The following is a 22269-nucleotide window of genomic DNA, read 5'->3' on the forward strand; positions in this document are numbered from 1 at the left end:
AAAGCTACAGTGCTTCCCCACATGATTTAGCCTTATTTGTAATGACTTGTAATTGTAATTCACAAACAACTCAATATTAAAAAAATAAAATTGAAAAAGATAATTTGAAAAAAATTATAACAGCAAAAAACTATGCGGAGAGACACTGTAGCAATCCACAATGTTTTATGAGCAAAGCTACAATACTTTCCCCACATGATTAAGCTTTATTACAAAGTTAAATTTTAACCAACTCAATATTTAAAAAAATAAAATCGATGAAAATGATTTTGGAAAAAAATATTATAAAAAAAGAAAACACAAAAGAAACTGGAAAAAAACAATGTGAGGAAAAACTATATCAATCCATAGTGTTTTTTGAGGAAAAACTTGTATTTATTTGTAATTACAATTCTTAACCAGCTTAATATTTAAAAAATAAAATTGACAAAGATAATTTTAGGGAAAAACATAACGAAAACAGAAAAAAAAACCATGTGGGAAAAAACACTGTAGCAACCAGCAGTAATTTTCGAGGAAAGTTAAAATGTTTTCCTCACATATTGTAACTGTAATTTTTAACCAGCTCAATATTAAAAAATAAAATAAAAAAAGATAATTTCAGAGAAAATCATTAAGAAAAACTATGTGGAGAAACATTGTAGCAATAAACAATGTTTTAAAGAAAAACAATTACAAAACTAAATTTTCAATTAGCTCCATATTAAAAAAATAATAAAAAATATAATTTTGAAAAATAAAAAATTAAAATAGAAAAACTATGTGGAAAAACATCAAAGCAATCCATAGTATTTTCAAGAAAAAATTACAAAGTAAAAATTTTAACCAGGTCAATATTTAAAAAGTAAAATCAACAAAAATAATTTTGAAAAAAACAAAAGAAAAAAAAAGAAAAATTAGAAAAGTTGAAAAAAAAAAGTAATTTTAAAAAAAATTGAAAAAAAAAACAAAAAAAACAAAAAAAAGGGAAAAGTTAGAGGAAAAACAAAAAGTGGAAAAGAATCACTGTGGATTACTGTTGTAATCCACAGTGAAATGTGTGTGGGGGAACAGTGATTCCCCCACACCATTTAGATTATGTTTTAATATATTTAATACCTATATTATAGAGGATCGTTCATGATCAAGCATATAGCTTTAAAACTTGGTAATGTCTAAGTTTTTTGGGTATGACATGTTTTCTAAATTCACGTTACCTTAGAGTTAGTTAACTGCTAAGTCCAAGTTCTTTGGATTTAGCATATTCACTAGACTTATATTTTCTTGGATTTGGTTGACTGTCAAGCTCAAATTCTTTGGGTCTGGCATGATTGCTAGATCCACTTTATTCAAGAAGATTTTTTATAAATAAAAATCTTAACAAAAAAAATTAACTCATCATGTTCACTAGACCTATAGTATTTAGTTTTGAATGAGAAACAATAAAAATTTGGCCTAATTACTAAGAGAGGATAATGCATTATGTTGATAATTCAAAGACTACAAAGTTCTTTATTTTCAGCGACATTAATAAGAGGCAAATATCTCTTACATGTAATTAATGAGATAGTAAGTCCATTAAAAGATCTTGTATAGACCTAGAAATATAGGGAAATTATTACCTTAATATGAACGATTATTATAGATAGAGAGACATGATGACTTATCACATCTTTAATATTTATATTGTAGAAGATCATCTATGATCAGATATATAATTTTAAAACTTAGTAATGTCCAAGTTATTTGGGTCTGACATGTTTGCCAGACCCAAGTTATCGTGGGTTTGGTTGACTACCAAGTCCAAATACTTTGTAGCTGACATATTATTTTATTTAAGAAGATTTTTTATAAATAAAAATTTTAACTAAAACTTAACTCATCATATGCTATATTATGTCATTGTATTTAGTGAAAGAAAAAAAAAAGAGATGATAATTCAAAGATTCTTCTTTTAAAAAAATTGCTGAGTTAAATAACAAGAACCAATGAATACAGAATAAATTATGTATACAACATAATCTTGTCTTCTAAATATACCAGTGATGTTTAAATACAATAAAAAAATTGTATTTAATAAAATTTTAATTAGATTGAAAATTCTAATCTAAATTAAAAAATAACTAAGAAAATATTGAAACAATAGCTTCCGGGTATTTAAATGAAGATGGGTGGCAAGCTAGCCATATAAAATACGCCTTTAGAATGATAATCTTAGCCCGATAAAAAATTCCCTATATGCTTGTTTTTGTTAGAATGTAAATCGAATTTCTTCAAAATCTAGAAAATCTTAATAATAAAGAAAGTAATATAATAAATATAATTATTTTAAAAATAGTGAAGATATTGCCTCGTGTCATATTCAAATTAAATAAATAACACAAAATTTGATGAATATTTCATCTCACGCAGAAGGCCAGGACATCACCTGCTTAATGTTTTTCTTTTGAAATCTTTATACTATAATAGGATTTTGCTTTCTGATGTAAGTACGGCCAAGTTCCCGCTTTCCGGTGATGGCCGGATAGGGCCATGAGATTCTCTGTACTCCCATCGCCGGGGACACTCCCAGGATCTAATTAGCTTTTAGCTATCAACTTATAAGGCTAACTAACATTTGTGCGCGCGCGAATTTTGATAATGATCAATTACTTCAGGGGACCCTTTAGCACTGCTACGTTGGCGTTTAGCAAAGGCAAAGCAAAGCAAGGAACAAATTAGTAAACATTGTAGGGCCCCTTTTTCTTGACCACAAAATCATCAATTCCACCAACCACCAATATTGAATTTCGTAACATTTAAAGAGTTTTTTTTATATATTTTTACTGTTAAAAATATATTTTTTTTAAATAAAAAATACTATTTTAATATATTTTTAAAAACAATATTGTAAATAATAAACGAATGAAAATTTTTTGTTGTAGTAATAATTATTTTTAAAGTGTTTTATTTGAAAATATATTAAAATAATATTTTTATTATTTTTATATCTAAACATTAAAATAATTTAAAAATATATAAAAAATTAATTTAAAATAAAAAAATATTTTTCTTAGAAATATCGGTGACACCGCAGAATCAATCACTGACATTTTAGCCGTCCCAACTAAAATCTGCCGACCTCTTTCTTGTGGTCAACCGTCCCAAAAACGACATGTTCGTCCACTTATTTTGCTACTGTTTGACTGTGTCCTTTTCTTCACCTTTTTCTTTCTTTCTTTAATTTAATCAAACTACGAGCTTGATGCAAGAAAAGTGAGAAGTAGGCGTCCAAAAACATGAACCCAGAGCTTAAAGCAAGCCATGGAAAAAAAAATCAAAGATACCTAGCTTTCTTTTAGATCGATTGAGATCTACTACCAAATCCACCATCTTTTAATCCTTTCTCTTTTAGATTTTCAATTTAACTAACATCATACGGGTTCACAGTTGTTCTAGGTAGAGTGGGGAAGAAGAAGGCAGCAAGAATCCCATAGTTTACATGCAAATGAACAAATGGACTGACCCTCTAATCTCTTTCAAGAAAAAGCTGAGCTAATCATCTGATTCCAGTACAGCTCCTGGCCGCTACCGCTGCTGTTTAGAAGAAGTACTGTTTGTTACACTTTTTCGTTCTTGTTGATGGCGATGATCTGGTTAAGAGGATTCTAGGATGAGATTGGATGTCTCCGCAACAGAGATAGTGTGGCTGTGCTCTCCTTCATAGGTAACTACAAGCATTGATGGATCATCTAAAGCTCTCTCCACATGCTTGCGAGCTGGACATCCTCTCACACTACTGCACTTGTAGTAACCTCTGTGGAACAAATCGAAATATTATCAGCACTATATATCTCCAGAAACCCAGTATTTGTTTTTTAAAAAAGAAAAAATTACTTGTATCATCTGGTATCTGCACAAGAATCTAAACTTTCTTGTCTGCCTCAATTATATTTTTAATGTAGACATTGATTCATACGGATTTTTAGGGTAAATCATAGGAAATCAATGGTCTATTGTTTGGAAACTCATGCACAGAACTGAAAATTCAATACAACCATACAAAAAAGAAAGAAGCATGCCTTGGATGTGGAGATCCTTTAATGGGCTTTTGACCATACTTTCTCCATGAGTAGTCATCAGGTGGAATATCAGACATCTTCAAGCTGATTGCTGGAACCCTCACCACTCTTTTCAATCTCATCTTTCTGCTATGCAAGAAATCCACTACTACTAAGTACAAAATCCATGATAATTAGGCGTAAACCCTAATCTTGAAAGAGAGTTATGATTTGTACCTTTTCTTGGAGCAACGGCAACGACCAGAAGAGGCACACTTGCCAGAAGAATCCGAATTTTCAGAGCTACACTTTCTTTTCAAAGAAGAAGTAGATAAAGGTGGCTTCCCCGCTGAAGAAACCCGAGAAACATTTGTGATATGAAAAGATGATGAAGACGATGGCTGTTTGCTATCAGTATCACCAGTCAATGAAGACACAAAAGAGTTCCCAGCTGAAGAACAAGAGAAGTTTATAGTAGTTGCCGAATCTTTCCTCTCAATCTCCCCGTTCTTTGGCTCTACAATAGGATAATGATTTTGGTTATGAACTGGAGGTGGAATCTGCTGGATTGGTGTGGCATAATAAAGCTGATTAGCTTCAAGAACTTGATAATCTTGTTCTTGTCTTTGGTTAACTGGAGGAGTAGACACAGGGGCTCTTCTAAAGCGCGCATGGCCAGTTCTGTTACGAGGCAGAAGAGAAACGACTTTCTTGAATTTAGGAACGGCAACATCTGCAACAGCCTTGCAATCCATTTCCACATCCATGGAAGTTCTCGAGGTTGGAGTTGATGACTGATGAAGATTTTCTTGATTCTGTTGGGATAATAATCTAATTAGCTTGTTAACACTCTCGAGTCCTGAAGCCTCTTCTTCGACGGCGTTTTCTTCCATCTTAGTTACTAAAAAACCACTGTTCCTGTAAGCCATCATGAGTTCCACAGCCATGATCACTGAAACCACACCATAGAAGGAGAACAGAGAGAAAGACAAGAAAAGAAAAGAAAAGGCGAGTGAGATGAAAATGTGAGGACTGTAGATAAAGGATGAGGGAAATATGGAGTGTCTATTCAGTGTGGTCAAAATTACTTGAACTCGGCTCTCAAAATTATATAGGAACACGAATTTTTTCGTGTTCTTCCTTTTCTTTTATCGCCGGAACGATAGGTATTAGGATTAGCGGTGTGCATGTATCGGGTCGGGTTGGCGGTACAATTTTTAATATAAAATGGAAAAGTGAATCGTTTTTCATTACTATTTTCAATAATAATGATAGTAATAATATTAATAATGATATTAATTTTTTAAAATTAAATTTATCACTAATATATATAGTTTATATTCATGTTGTTTTTTTCATGTTTATACTTTATAGGAATTTGAGCAAAATAAAGGATGCTTTAGATTCCATTAGCTTTGATAACATTGACCTAACTTTATATTTAAAATATTTGTGTTAAAACATTATATTTTCATAATATTTTGATATTTTGTTTAAGTTGAATTACTTTAAGTTAAAGATCTATTTAATCTTGACTATTTAGAAATATTTTTAATTTTGAAATTATATTTGTTTGACATTGTGTTTATATTTCATAATTTATAATTAATTTATCTTGAATTTGAATTATGTTTGTTGAATATATATATATGAACAGTACAACTCCGAAACGGCACGCCGAAACACTCCGAAACTGAAACATTTCATTCCAATTGAAAAAACAAAACACTTACCAAAATGGAATTGATAACCTTGTGTAGGACCCGCTAGCCTCCTTCTTGGATTACTAAATGGTTAATTTGGTGTAATTAGTTTGTATATTAGTGTTGTGCTGCTGGGGACTCAATTTTTTAAAAAAAATATAAAAAATATACAGTTTTCGGGAGATTTTGTAACACTATTATCAAATTTAAAAGTTTTTTTTTTATTAAGATAATTTTTTTCTATTAATATGTTTCTTGTTTAACTTAATCAACTAATGTTTTTAATTGAACTCATTTTTTTTTTTCAAAAAAAAATTTATAATTATTAAATCAAGTTAACAAACAATCTCAAAATAGTATTATATTTTTGTGTGATTGAAAATTGAAAAAATCACAAATATGATAAAACCATGTTAAAAATCTATTTAAAATATTTAATAATAAAAATCAATTTCAACCAAATTTTCATTAACAGTTTATTATTAGTATTATTATTTTAAAAAATTATTAGAATTTAAATAAAAACTAATAATAATATTTAAGAATCGTATCAAAACTAAAAAGCAAGTGAATCTAATAAAAACATTTTAGAATGTAAAAAACCAAAGAAAAACAAGAAAAAAAATAACACAAAAGGCTAGACCCGCGAGCTTGACCCTACTTTATTTTAATCTTTTTGTATTAAGGGGGTGGCCATGCACATGTTGTACGTACCTTATTTGTATGGCCTAAGAGCATGGGTTCACTTGCGGGCCTAACCCCCCCTCTCTCTCTCCCATATATATATATATATATATATATATATGAGAGAGAGAGAGGGGGGAATTATTTATTAGGGGGACCAAAATTAATATAACAAGATATAATATTTGTTTTAATTTATTGTACATGAGTTGTAAAACAAAATCTGCATAATTAATAACCTTTGTATAAGGTAAAATGTTTAAAGTAATACTATATTGAGTCAAAGCAATGAAGTTAATTTTATCTTCCTAATGTATCAATCACTTTAATGTTGTTGGTCTTTATACCTATCAAATATAAACATACAAAGTATATAAGAAACATTAGCTAGAACAAAGCATTATTTATGTTTGATAAATTTTGAAATAAAGCAAAAAATAATAAAGAACCAATTTTTCTTAATTTGTTTATCGTTTAACCTAAAATCAAAACATATATTGTAAGAAAAAATTGATAATTTTGGTGGCTCTGCTAAAAACAAAACATAAAAAAAATTCAAGCATAATCAAAACAAATCAATAAAATATATCTAATTAATTAGAAAACAAATCACTATAACAAGAATTTAAAAAACAATTGGTAGAACTAGTAGATTTGAGAAAAAAATGAGCTAAAATAGTAGAATTATAAAAAAACCTCATCAAATTATTAGCAAACATCTCAAAATAAAAGAAAAATAGATTTTAAATTTAAATTACTTTATTTTGTTTAATGAAAGATAAATTAATTGGTGACTCTGCTTCAATTTTTTTGTAGAAAAATTTTGCTCGTGATTTGTATTTTTATTTCTCTGTTTGATTGGCTGCAGCTTGCAAGATTTATATTAGGGTAAATTGATTAGCTGCAGCTTGTAGGATTTATATTAGGATAAATTAATGGTTCTGTTTTTTATTTCACAAAATAATGCTTTTATATTTTTTTTCCACGTAGGTTAAGAGTAAATTAGAAAATAAAAAATAAAGCCACAATTGATTACTCTAATAAAACCCATCTCTTTGAAATAAAAAAATATGACTCTCCGTCTATAAAAATTAAAATGTCTTGAGGGAGGGCCCGGGCCCCTGCTTGCCTCCTGGGGGGTCTAGACCTCTCTCTCTCTCTCTCTCTTTATATATATATATATGTTCTTCATAGTTATTAAACTTGACCCAAGACAAGGACTCAGGAATGAGAGAAGCAGTTTAACCAAGAAAAAAAACTCATTTTTTTTTTTTTATAAAAGATCAAAATGAAATCATATTGTATTTCTTTTAAAGGTTAACAGGTTTCAGACCAGGCTTTGATCGAGTACAGGGTCAACCCAAGCTTTTAAACGGATCATGTAAGGTCAATTACTCCCTTTATTTTTTCTAAACTTGACCTGGCCTTGGTCCTGGGTTGACCGGGTTACGGTTCAACTTGGTATGTCAGTCCAAATTTTATAGCTATGGTATTTTCAACCCCTTAAACTTAAAAAAATAAAATATTATTTCATCCCTTTTTTAATATTTTAAATTTTTATTTTTTATTTGGCATAAAAGAAGGCCTCTTCGTAATCTAACTTTTAAAAAATAGGCCTATTTTTTATTTTAGTCTCACAATCTACCCATGTTTTTTTTTTCTTCGAGAAAATATTGTTTTTTGTTGTTTTGTCTATCAAAAAATTTCACACACCTTGTTAACGTATAACTAGTTAGGTGGCCCGCGCTACACTGTAGGCCAATCTCTTTTTTTATATATATAAAAAATATCAAAAAATCTAAGACCCAAGAGTATTGGATTTGTCTATAAAGGAAAACCCAAAAGCCCGGGGCTCGGCGTTACAGACAGCCTGATTCATGTAAGTTAATAATAATAATAATAATTAATTTTACCCTTCAAATCAAATTTGTGTTTTTTTCGATAGTAATAAAATTTATTTCAAATTTAATAATATTAATGAATTTGATAATATTTATAATAATATTAAATTTGTCTGGCCCAAGTTTTTATAGTTTTTAATCCCTTCAAATAAACTTTATTGATTTTCTTTGATAGTAATAATATTTTTTTAAAAATTTAATAATAATAATAATAATAATAATAATAATAATAATTATTATTATTATTATTATTATTATTATTATTATTATTATTATTATTATTAATTTTACCCTTCAAATCAAATCTATGGTTGATTTTTCAATATTAATGATATTGTTTACAAATATATTAATTATTATATTAATAACATTAATTATAATAAAAAATAATAATCTTTATAATACAAATAATAATATTTTTAATATCAATAACATTAATTATAATTAAAAAAATAATATTTTTAATATTAATAATAATATTAAACTTACCCAAGTTTAAGTGGGTCTAGCTGATCACATGGTCCAAGAGCTTTAGGCTTCTCTTAAATGCCAGACCAATGAGCCGTGGGTCTGGCTGCAACACCGGACCTAAGAGCCCTGGATCTGGCTACAACGTCGGACTCATTTGCCTTGGTTTCGGACGTCTGACTGAAGTGTCTTGGACCAGGTAGTGCTACAAGACTCAAGGGATTTGAGTCTGCGCTCCTGCCACTCCCAAGCAACTTGAATCAGGTGTCTCTTTTCAGCTCCAAGTTTCTTGGGTCTGGAAGGGGATGCCGGACACAAGTTCATAATAATAATAATAATAATAATAATAATAATAATTGATTTTACCTCTCAAATCAAATTTTTTTTTTTATAGTGTTAATATTTATTGTAAATTTAATAATATTAATGAATTTAATAATGTTTATAATATTAATAATAATATTTAACTTGTCTGTCCAAATTCTTATATTTTTATTTAAAAAATAATATATGGTTATTTTTCAATGGTAATAATAATTTTTTTTTTAATTTACTAATGATAAAAATAAATAATAATAATAATAATTCTTAATTTTACCCTTCAAATCAAATATATTATTGTTTTTCAATATTAATAATATTTATTTCAAATTTATTAATTATTATATTAGTAATATTAATTATAATCAAAATAATAATATTTATAATACAAATAATAGTATTTTTAATATTTCTAATAAAAATAATAATAATAATAATAATATTTTTAATATTAATACTTTTAATTATAATAAAAATAATAGAATTTATCATAGTAATAATAATATTAAACTTGTCTAGTCCAAGTTTATATAGTAATATTTTTTTAAAAAAATTTATTAACGATAATAATAACAACAATACTAATAATTGTTTTTTTTATTTTTTTTCAAATTTGTTCTTTTCTACGGGTCTGCAGACCCAGCCGTGTGGGTTTGCAGATCTAGGCGCGAGTCAGAAGAGACCCAGATGGGCAGGTTTGCGCCCAGCACGAGGTTCTGCACACCCTAGGCGCAGGGGTCTGTAGGCTTAAGCCAGCGGGTTTGCAGAGCCAGCGCTCAGGTCTACAGACTCCCGGGGTGCGGGTCTGCATACCTGCTCGCCTGGGTTTGCAACCAGGCGCCTGGGGTTTGCAGTCTTATCATGCCCCACCAAACAGTGCAATCCACACTGAAATCACTCACAGCCTATAATAATTCACTAATCTTTTTTAGTTTTTGCACCAAACAGTGCAATTCATAGTGAAATCACTCATAGTCTACAGTAATTCAAACTCGCGGGCCTGGGTTTGGAGCCAGACGTCTAGAGTCTGCAGCCATACCATGCCCCACCAGACACTGCAATCCATAGTGAAATCATTCACAGTCCACAGTAATTCCAAACAGTGCAATTCACAATGAAATTACTCACTGTCCACAGTAATTTACTCTACTTCTTCTCTGCGGGGTTTGCAACCCCTAGGGGGGTCTGCAGACCCCAGGCACAGGTTAGAAAAGACCCAGGTAGGCGGGTTTGCACCAGTGCACGGTTCTGCACACCCCATGCACGGGGTTCTACAGACCCAAGCAAGTAGGTTTGCAGACCTAGGGGCAAAGGTCTCCAAACTGCAAGTGGGTCTGCAAACCCTAGGGGCGCGGGTCTGCAGACCCGCTCGCCTAGATCTACAGCTAGGTGCATGTGGTCTACAATCTTATTATGCCCCACCAAACAGTGCAATCCATAGTGAAATCACTCACACCTTACAGTAATTCTAAATAGTGCAATTCACAGTGAAATCACTCACAGTCCATAGTAATTCACTATACAGTAAAACACTGATCCCTTTTAGTTATATTTAATTGAATAAAAACTATTTTTAGAAATAAAAAATTTATTAGATCTAGTTAAGTGTATGACCTAGATCGTGGATTTGACAATGAATTCATCGACTAGCATAATCCAGTTAGGCGATCATTTTTTAAATGGATTAGGCGTGTGGACCTGACTTGCTAGTTCTAGCAGCTCCTAGTCTCTTTCTTTTTTATTTTTTTAATTGATACTTTTTTATATGTATTTTTTAAATGATTTTTTATTTTATATTTAAATTAATATCACTTCTCTCTTATTTTTTTAGATTGTTTATTTATCCTTTTTAAATAGTGGTTGTTTTTTTAAATTATTTTATATGTATTTAATGTTTCGAAGAGATTATTGAAATTCATCTATAAATTTTTTTTTTATGTTTTATATAAAGAAAAATTATTTTTAATAGGTAATAAAAAGTGACCTTTAAGATAAAAAAGAAAAAAGAAAAAAAGTATGCATTAAAGCGAAAAGCAGGGATTAAATATTATCCTTGTCTATCTTTTACTTTTATGAGAATAATTGTCCTTTTATTTTAGAATTTGATTGGAGTTAGCAGCTCTTTCTAATTTTATTGGTTCATACATTAAAAAAAAATTGTGTAGTGTAAACAACGTATTTATTTTTTTTAGTTTAGAGTATCATAATACAGTGAAACACACTCGCTACGTTGTTCTATTTTTCTACTATGTTAAACATTAACTTGATCTTACATGTGGTGTTGCGTTAACAACTCTTTTTTGTATTTATTAATGTATATGATCCTCGTTTTATATATATATATATATATATATATATATATATATATATATATATATTTATTTATTTATTTATTGGTTTTTCGATTCACACTTATATTTTTTTATGTTAAAAATCACATTAACAACATATCCGACCCATAGAGAAGCTAGTCAAATAGATGTGTTGACAATTGTTTTTTGCATTTACGAGGAGAGATGGTTCTCAATTTATTTAATTAAATATATGCATAAAGTTTTCGGTTTATAATCATGATTTTTGTTTTCAAAAAATATGTTGGAAAAACATCCATATTCATTTTTGTTTGCTGAAATTTTTTTATTAAAAAATAGTGAAGCACGCATCAAATGGTGAAGCACGCATTGAAAATTGCCGATAGATTTGCTAACGAAATAAATTTTTTTAAAAAAATTAGAAATTATCAGCGATTTCTTCGGTGTTTTCAATTTATTTTTTTTAGTTTATTATGATCTCCAAGCTAATAATTACTCACAACAAATCCACAATCACAACAAAAAAACATCTCAAAAAAATTGAAACAATGAACATAAATTAGAAACATTTCCCATTAGACGTTAACAAATGTATGTAGATGCTAAGGGTCAGACTTGAATCAAATAAACAAGATGCCAAAGGAACAAAATATTTTCCATACTAAACTTGCAAGCTTTAAATCTATTTTATAAATTAAATTATAAATTTATATTTTCATTAAATTATAAATTAAATCTATTTTATCTAAATCCCAGACATAAATAAAAGGGTTTGCTTACTCAACAAAGTGAAGCTTGACAAGTAAAAGAATAGTGGGAGAGAAACTTAGGTCTTCAGAGAGGTGTTGTGTCAACTACAAAATTGAAAGAAGGAAAAAATTGATTTGTTAAGTTTGTCTTTGAAAGAGACGTCGGGTTTAATTTTCCCTTCAAATCACACACAAAATTTTCATTAGCATTTCCATCGGTTATTTGACAAATAAAAAGTGCCAATGAAATTTTTTCCTTTAATTTCATTTTTTGTTAGGAATTAATGACAAAAATATTCCATAGTATTTTCCATTGGTAAACTGCAATGAAATATATTTCGTCGGCATTTTCATTATTTTTTTCTAATTTTCTAGCGGTGTTTTGAACAAATTATATTTTAGCATATCATCTACATTTAAACTTGTATTTTCATGAAATTTTAGTTACTTTTGGCTCCTAATTCCAAATTGAATAATAGATTCCCTTACAAATTCGTTACCAAGGGTTCTAACACATCCTTTATTCTATGTTAGGAAACTTTCATAGTATCAATCATCAATGAAAAAAATCACGTGGTATACATATTTTCATCAAAGTTTGGTTCATGTTTGTTATGTCTTCACCGTATTCTATAGATGTTATATCTTTGTAGAGCATTGATTTTTCAGAGCCACTTATTAAGAATAAGTGCCTACAATCAACAAATCAAAACACAACTTATGAAAAGCATAAGTTCGAGTCTTACATACACTAAAGTCAAAATCAAAATTAGAAATCTAAGCCCAGTGAAACTATTATAATACTGAGACTATTGCGACAAAGACTATAGGTTTTCTCATATTAATATACACATAGTAAATATCTAGTATACTTGTACAACTATTACATCTACTTACAAATTGTACATATCTCATATATAGTATAAATATTAATGATAAATATATCATAGGTTTTGCCAAATGTACCAGCTAAGGATTGTAGCAATACCTTTTGACCTCTCTTTTTATCTTCTACTTAATTATATTAATAATTTAACTTGGTATTAGATCCTTTAAATCAATAGCAATATGATTTGTTCCATGCAATCAACAACCAATTTTCAAAATCAGTCTAGTATGTTAGTTGTTTTTATAGGAATGCAACACATGTTTCCTGTTTTAGAGATACTAGATGAATTGGAAAAAAAAATTAAGAACATGATTACTAGGTATTTTTAGGCTAAATTACACTTTTAATCAAAGTCTTTCTCTCTTAAGGTTGTCTACAAGCTATATAGCATATAATAAGAAGTTCATATATTAAAAATGCATCCATTAACATAATTGTTATCATAATTCATCATAGCATTTTATGAAACAATGCATATCATTATCTATAATTGAATTTATACCATTGATTTAGCTAAAGCTTAAGTAATTTGAATGGTAACATTATCTCTAATTTCAAAGCTAATTAAGAACACCTCAACTTTCATTTTCACTAATATAGAAAGGTTTATTTTTCATCATTTTCTCTTAACAAGAGTCCAATATAACTCACATTCAACATATGCATAATGGCTATAGAGGAAAGGATCACGAGAGATATGTATTTATGGAGACATGAGCTAAACCTTTGTACCTATGTAATGTATGCCATCTCAATCCATGCTATTAAGTGTTTTAAGAATAGCCTAAAAAGGATGCTACAGGCAAGCATAAAGATATATGTTTGATGAACTGTTCTTCAAAGCTATGACATTTGAGGAAATGTCAACATAGAAAGTGTAAGTGGCTTCCAATCTAGGTGGCCATAAAAGCCCTAAAATATTCTTTTTTAGATAAGGTAATATCTAAGATCAGAGGTTTTAAATACTTTTAAGAATTACTAGTACCTTTATGTTTTCACTTATTGTTAAAAAAAACTTTATTAGGGTTATCAATTTTTGTTTTCTATTCTTGTAACTTTGTTTCTATCTATTCTTTATGGTAGAATCACTTATAAGAAATCAAAATTAATCCTAGATATTTTTAGCAAAAACATTATCGATTGCATCCAAAATTCATATATGCAGTGACTGCACCCAAAACCTAAAACCCCATTGATGGATGTGTGATTGTGATATTGATCATTTACAGCTTAATTACTTATGTATATTTTCTAAGTTATAAATTGTAATATAGAGGTCCTTTCTCCAAGTTTGAAAGCAGGGAAATCTTAGTTATCAAACTAATAATAAATACCTAGAATAAGATAAATTGTATAACATTTTTTAAGATTATTTTTTAAAAACAATTGAGACCTCTTAGATCTCTCAATTGTCCAGCTCTTCCCCTTCAACCAACCTCCTCACAAATTCAGTTGGGGCATATTTCAGGGTGTTGATTGTTAATTGAAGCAGTAGTTCATGAGACTTATCTTTATTCTTGAGATATCCATCACAATCTTTTTTTAGCTTCTCCTAAATGGTTAATGATAGCATCATCAAACTTCTTCTTTAAATCCTCTAGCTTACCCTCAGGTCGAATCACATAAACAGGATGTGGAAAAGTTATATGGATAAGTGGGATCTCTATCTTTTTTTTATTAGGCCTACACTTCTCAATTTGAGCCAATTTCCTTTTTCTTTTCATTTCAACAACTTTTTATAATATATCCTCATAGGCTTGTATCCCAAACCAAACCTCTAATCAGCGCATTTCATCTTCATTATATTGATCCTTTTCAGCATCCCAGTTGTTGGGTTATGATGGAATGATAATCCATGCTTTAAGAATCACTTTGCAACCATATTAGAGGCTTTAGAAATTTTAGGCTTCCTTCTCATGGTATTCTTTGGTACCCACTTGATATTTACAACCTTAAATACATGAAGATTCCTGTTAGCATTATCCTTGGTCTCAACATAAGAAACTACCACATTCTTTATCATTGATAATGTTTCTTTAATCATAGTAATCAAGCTTCCATTGATGATAAAGTTGACTCTTTGGTGCAGTGGTGATACCACAACTCTAGTAGCATAAATCCAAGGTCTCCCCAGTAGCATGCTATAGGAAGGATTGATATCCATTACTTAAAAAGTTACTTGGAATGGTTGTGGGCCGATGATTAGATCAATTTTAATGTTTTTCCATAATTTTTCTTAATATCATAAACTCTAATAGTCATGGTGCTTGGTCTCATTGGGAAGCATCCATATGCATCTTATTTAGCATATGTATTAGGAGCACATTCAAAACAAAGCCATTATCTATAAGCACCTTTGCAACTACATAGTCTTTCTATTTCACTATGATGTACAGTGGCTTCTTATGACCAGTTCCTTTAGAGTCAAGTTCATCCTCAATGAAGAATAAGTAGTTGGCAGATTGGATTTTGCCTATCAGATGCTCTTTGGAGTCTTGTGTAATATCTCGAGGGGCATAAGCTTCATTAAATACTTTTTACAGGGCATTCTGGTATAACTTTGAACTAAGGATCAATGATAACAATGAGATTCAAATATGTGTCTTTTTTAATTGGTCCACCACACTATGCTCATTGTGTTTCATTAATTTTGAGGTATTTTATGGCCTTTTTATCACTTACTTGTTTATTGACATCGTTATTTTTTTCCAACTCAACCATATCTTTCCCTTTGTCTTTTCTTTGCCTCTCCAATTCTTCAAGAGTAAAACATCTTCCATTTTAAGTTAGTCCTCCTACCTCGGTATGAAAAATAAGAGCAGGTAGTTTTAATATGGAACTAGTACCTATAATTATGGTGTATAGCATTTTAATTCTTACTATTTATGTAGGTTGGCTTAATCAAGATCATATTTGATGGTTCTTGCATAGTTGGTTGGTATCTACAAACTTCAAACTTCTTATCTTGACAAGTTATCATTCCAATTACAACATCTTTCTTTGAACCTTTTTGCCTTAACATACCTAGGATCATCACTCTTTTAACCTCATAATCAAACTCCTCACAACGATCAATATCATAACCAATTTGCTGATGGTATTTGCAAAGCTGACCCAGATCTCTTACAAGTTGTGTCTTGAGTGGTGTACTAAAGCAATTTGCTTGTATCATTATTTTATAGAGCTTTTCCATGGTTGCCTTTAAAACTCTTTCATCTCTTTTCCTTTTTCAATAGCATTGACTCCTTCAGTTTTAAAGGCATGATTCAAAAGCATATTTAAGTTTACATTTGGGGCTTCATTAAAGGTGGTCCACCATGCCTTCATAAGTTACAGGAGATTTTTCTTAAAGGCTAGACATTTGTCAATATTATGGCCCGCAACATGGACAATCTGACCAATACTCAACAACCTTTAGTACATTTCACTTAGAGGTATTAATAGTGGTGGTAACTATTCTTGGGTTCTTTTAAAGTTCTTACGTGGGTAATTATTAGTTTGGCGGGTTGTTTTGAATTTTGGATTGATTCCCAAGAAAATATGAGGTAAAATTCAAGTTGGTTGTAGCAGGGGTAAGTGTTTGAAAATTATACATGTTGCGGTGATTGTCATATTAGTTTTTCTTTTTTCTTTTATAATCTTTACTTTTGACATTATATATTACAACCTTTTTCTTTTTCCAATAAAACCCCTCTTCTGAGATGGGTCAACAATATTTCCAGCTCTAATGGCTTATTCAATTCTTTCAGCAACAATTACTAAATCGGCGAAATGTTGTGTGGTGCTTCTAACTAAATGCTCAAAATATAAGGCTTTGAAATTATTTGAGAATAAAGGACCATCTCTTTATCCATCAAAGAAGGATTAACTTGAGCAGCTACCTCACACCACTTCTAGACATATTTTTAGATAGATTCCTTGTTTCTTTTCTCTAAAAGTTATAGGCTTGACCTGTCCGGTGCAACATCCATATTAAATTTGTATTACCTAATAAAGGTCTCCACTAAGTCTTTCCATCTTCTAATCTTAGTGTTGTCTAGTTGTTTTTAATTGCCCTTAACTTCAAAGGTTTCGACTTCAATAATAGTTTCTCCATTATGCCATCTTGGATAAGCCTTATTAGTAGTGGGATTTCTGACACCCATTTCTTTTTGAATCAGTACCAAGGATTTCTAATCTACATGATGTTTTCTAACATACTTACAACAACATCTTTATAAGCTCCTTAAGACTTAGTCAAACCAACTATTCTAGGAATGCATTGTATGACCCCATGTTGTCTTGCCATCAAAGTAGGTGGATAACTGATGCATGAAGTTACTTTGATTAATGAAACCCAAGGCTTTTTTTCATAACTCATTAAGCATGCAACATCCTTCATCCAATTAGCTTTCCAATTATATTAACTTTGAGGAAGTCCTTACATTTTTAAAATACATTTATTCTAAAAAATGTTCTGCCACTTTTTTGACACAAACAACTCAAATGGATTTTGATCGAACCACCATAAATCCCTAAATACTAGTGTCTCAGCTTTTATGAGATTCACAAACCAAATAAACAATAATGAAGCAAAACATCTCATAAAACCTTTTCTATTCTTTCTATAATGGTTGAGTGATAGAATAGTCTCAACTAAGATTGTAGCTAAATGGTCAATTTTAGTATTCTCATATTCAACAAACAAATTGATCAATTCTAGACTAATAATTCTAGCAATAGAGAGGCATAACACCAGCCTAAATATCTCTTAAGCCAATATTCTGCACCTCTCAAGACCAAATGTTCTAGCAATCAATAGCTCCTCTAGTGACTTCCATCTCAAACCCCTATAGTTCTTTTCTCTATAATTGTTTAGTTGACCGATCCTTAATAGCATAGCAAGCTCTTCTAAAGTATTGCCAATTCTTTACTAAAATTATACCTTATGAACATACCTAGAAAAATCTGTCAATACATCATACTCTTCAATAATAGGCACCATATCCACATCTCCAAATGTAAGGCAATGGTATTTGGGATCCAAAAAGTGTATCAAGGCTTTTATAGCTAATGGTTGCACTGGAACCTTCAAAAGGTGTAGAACCCTTTCATACATTCTAGTAAATTATGTCTTATCCTTTATGTATTTTGAGAGCTGGAACATCTTGTTTGCATCATTCACCATACATTTTATGTTTCTAAATAGTGGTATCCCACTAACGTCTAGTATAGGGCAGTCTCTTTCTGTCAATTGTATTGATTTGGATTCAAGCTCGTGCTCAATAATAATTATTTCTTAATTAGCATCTATTATGTCACCCATAGGACCTGAAATCAAGACGATATATGTTAGGCTTGCCTTAGTGAATTTTATGTAAGGTACAACCTAGGAGTAAGTTCTAACCATTAGATACTGAGGGATAAGTTACTATCTAGCCACAAGGGTCTTTTGAATGCTCAATGATTGTCTTTGAAAGGCTGATATAAGGCTTACAATGAGCGTGAAGATAAAAACTGTGAATAATATTAGATCGGCATACAAATCACTTTTAAGTAAACAATCATACGAGAGTTGGATGGGTTGACGAGTCTTGCATAAGCTAAAGTCATTGGGGGTACTGTTATTCCCTCACCTATCCTAAAGTTAATTTTGTGTGCATTTAAAGTGTAATGAATAGTGTGTAAAGGCATAAGTCCATATCTAATATATGCATGATAACATGAATGAAAATAAATGTTAAAGATATAAAAAAATAAATGATATACAAACTCAACATAACAAACATGGCTATTATAGACATAAGAGCAAAGCTTAGTTCAAAAGTTTCCAATGGAGTTGTCATTCTATTGGACCTCGGTAGACGTCACGACGACCTTTAAAGAAAAAGAGTAAAAAGAATAAGCTTTTTTGATGTCTAGCTTTTGGGGGGGGGAGTCTTATTTTTGGAGTCGTCATCTAGTATTATGGTCACTAGGAACCCTAGCTGGTCTTCAGAGATTCCATAACAAGGGATTGATTATGTTAGAACAAAGATATTATTACCCCTAAAGCGTCATACTTGAGGTGGACTACATTGTTGGTTTTGTCTTAAATTGCTAAGGGTTGTTGTGCTATGTTATCAAAGGTTTGACTATAATATTTCTCACTATGATGTCTATAAATACTGGGGTTGATATTTCTAACTCTGGTGTTAGTATATACCGGGTTGATATTCATTGTGAATCCACTTACCTTGAATAATCCTAGGTTGAGTTTTACAATGGTTATTAGACCCACGAGAATGCTAAAAATGGGCTTTGTACCCTTTTATTCAAAACTCTTGTTATCTAGTGAATTTTCACAATTGTTTATTTAAAAGTAATGATTTTTTTTTGTTTTTCTTATCTATGTAGGCTCAGAAGCTAATTTATTTGGGCTAAGCTTTAATGGGCTTGATAAACTTGTTATCAAGCCTAAAATGCATGCAACATAAATACAAATTTTTAAATGCTAATTTTTTTTTTTTTTACAATGCTACAACATGCAAAATGATTTTTTTATTTGTTTATTTTTTTTTAATGTTTAAACATGGTACTAAAAAAAACTTGGCCATAAAATTATTTGTTTTTTATTTTTTTGTTTTAACTTTATTAAATTAAATAAAAAAGGGGCGTTTGACATGTGTCATCATTTTTTTAATTAATTTTATGTATTTTACAATACAAAAATAAAATACAGATATATGTAAAAAACAAATACCCCTAGAAGTCCTTTAAATTACATGAGTGCCACTAGCTAGGTAAAAGACCAAACAACTTTGGATTTCATTATAAATTATAGAAATGCCCTTGTTGATGCGTATATCTCAGGCGCAACCACTGTTGGAGGGGGTGAAATTTTCCTATGAGATCTTGGTGAGAGATTTTCAATGGTGGTGGTGGTGTTGACCAGTGACGACCAAGGAGAGAGAATCGAGTGTTTGAAGCTTCGAGAAACCAAAGTTTTTGCTTGCTTTTTCTAGTGATTAAGGCACCAATGACGACGAGGACCACCAAGGCTCACGAGGAGGAAAGGATTTTTTTTTTGTGGTGGTCTGGAGTCATAAGGTGGCTAGTGTTGTGAGATTTAAGGGGAGAGAGAGAACATCGACGAGAGGAGAGAAAGGCTCCGAGTTATGCTATAGTGCGGACAAGTGTAAGGAGATCTGGTGCATCTGATAACATGGCAGGCAAAGATCAAATGACCAATTTTTTTAAGGGTTGAGATGCGTTTGGGTTTTAATCCAGTATGGTAAGCCCTATTTAGATCAGATTAAATCAAGGGTTCAGATCTAATTAATATTTGATCTAACGGTTGGGATATTTTTGGTACCTTTTTAAATTTTTTTAAAAATAATATCTTATTAGGGTGAAGAAAAAGAAATAATTAGGTGAATAGTACAGTGTACAGTACTTTCAGCTCTTAACAATTATGCTCATCTTTCTCCTCCCCCTCCCTTCTTAAGACTTTGCAATGACTTTAATAACTAGTGCAAGCAGGAGACATAACAAGGGACACAACAAAAGACAAGATGTGTTTGAAGAAAAAATCTTTGTCTACTCTATTGAAAAACTTCTGCATCACTACTACTACTATTATTATTTTGCTTTGTTGTTATTATTTATATATTTAATAATAAAAATATATACAAGCAAAAACTAAAAAAAACTCAAATCAGTATTAGAATAACTAGTTTCAACTGCCAAAAATTAACTTTGTTTATAAAAAAAATAATTTCAAACACCAAAAAATATTTTTCAATCAGTTTTAACCTGGTGGACCCTGTTTTGACCTAAAACAGTTAGAAAACTCCTTTTTTTTTTTACCCCAATCAACATAGTTTGATTTGTTTTGACTCAACAAACTCAAGTTTTTATAGGGGGGAAAAGCAGTTGACCCAAGAAGAATATATTTTTAAAATTTGAACTTTTCTTAATATTTTTGGATTTTTTATTAAAAATATAAAAAAATAAAATTTAAATTTTAGAGGATCCAAAACTAGGTTATTACAGGCCTTTCGACGTCTTATTATTGGGCTTTGAAGGCCGTTAATGAATATCTTAGTTGGTAGTCCATGAAATCATATAAAAACAAGTTTCTTGTGTAGTGTAAAAGACCTTTTATATTTAAGTTAGTGAGCATGTATGGGGAATGAAACCTTAAAGTTATATGTTACAAATATAGCAAATAAAGATGATGAATGTAGGAGATGCGGGCGTTTATATACCTAGTGAAGTAATGAGTTGAATCCTTTTAGGTGGTGATTTATAAGCGTTTATATACCCATGAATCACATCAACTTGCATAAATAAAAGGGTAAATGTGGGAATAAACTATATAGTTTATTATATGGGTAATCATATTAAATGATAGCCTCTAATGGTGAGTGGTTACACTATTGAGTATGAAATGATATAGACATAATGACTAGACTCTAGGTATGGGCATGATTTAACGATATTTTATGGATTTCATGATGGTAAGTAGATCGCATTTATGTTAAATGCTAAATACCAACCCTACAAAAGGTTGGCAAGCACAAGTAGGCCTAGTAGTTGGATTCGAACATAAGCATATTAAGCCTAACCACTTGGAAATATGGTGGAGTTTGATTTGGACATCGGCATCCCGAGCCTAACCACTTGGCAATATGGTGGAGTTAGGTTTGGGCATCACCATCCCTAGCCTAACCCTGGTGAGATAGGATAGGGATGGTGAGACCCCTTGACCCCAAGCCCAAGTCTTCACCTTGGTGAGATGAGCTCAGGATAGCTTATACCACACCTATCAATCATGGGTAATCCAGGCTCGAGGATGTGGAGACTATATCCATCAACCGATCATTATATATATATATATATATATATATATATATATATATATATATATATATATATATATTATTGTTGATATTTCAATTTAAACAAAAGCATTTATGAGACCTTGCTAAAACAATAACATAGATACCTCTGGCCTTGGTTTGCACACCAATTCTTGAAAAGACTAAAGAGGTCGTTCGGTAATGAGGTTGCGTCGGTGTTTTGTTTAAAATGCAGATGCAACCTGTTTGGTAAAGGAAAAAACACAGTTTACTGTTTATGGGTCCCATGGTGTTTTTGCGTCCGAAACGCAAAAGCAAGCAATTGCTGCTTCTTGCGCACTGTTCATGCTAATTAATTAGCATGAACAGTGTAGCTAGCTCCATTGTTCCGGTTCCGGTTC

The 22269-nt window shown here is 30.5% G+C and overlaps 1 protein-coding gene across 2 annotated transcripts; it reads right to left on the minus strand.

Annotated features, from left to right (window-relative positions):
• Positions 1-3333: 3333 nt before the first annotated feature.
• Positions 3334-5220, minus strand: LOC18099553 (probable WRKY transcription factor 7). Of its 2 annotated transcripts, none has more exons than XM_024600511.2 (3): positions 4257-5220; positions 4041-4169; positions 3334-3775 (listed from the first exon to the last, which is right to left on the minus strand). In XM_024600511.2, the coding sequence occupies exons 1-3, from the start codon at positions 4964-4966 to the stop codon at positions 3616-3618; spliced, it is 999 nt and encodes a 332-aa protein (XP_024456279.2). In that variant the 5' UTR covers positions 4967-5220; the 3' UTR covers positions 3334-3615. The 2 variants fall into 2 exon arrangements, with proteins under 2 accessions (XP_024456279.2, XP_006383530.2); XM_006383468.3 differs by having other exon boundaries at positions 4041-4166; positions 4257-5211.
• Between the last annotated feature and the right edge of the window lie 17049 nt (positions 5221-22269).

Source organism: Populus trichocarpa, chromosome 5 (genome assembly GCF_000002775.5).
Source record: "Populus trichocarpa isolate Nisqually-1 chromosome 5, P.trichocarpa_v4.1, whole genome shotgun sequence".
Classification (NCBI taxonomy): Eukaryota; Viridiplantae; Streptophyta; class Magnoliopsida; order Malpighiales; family Salicaceae; genus Populus; species Populus trichocarpa.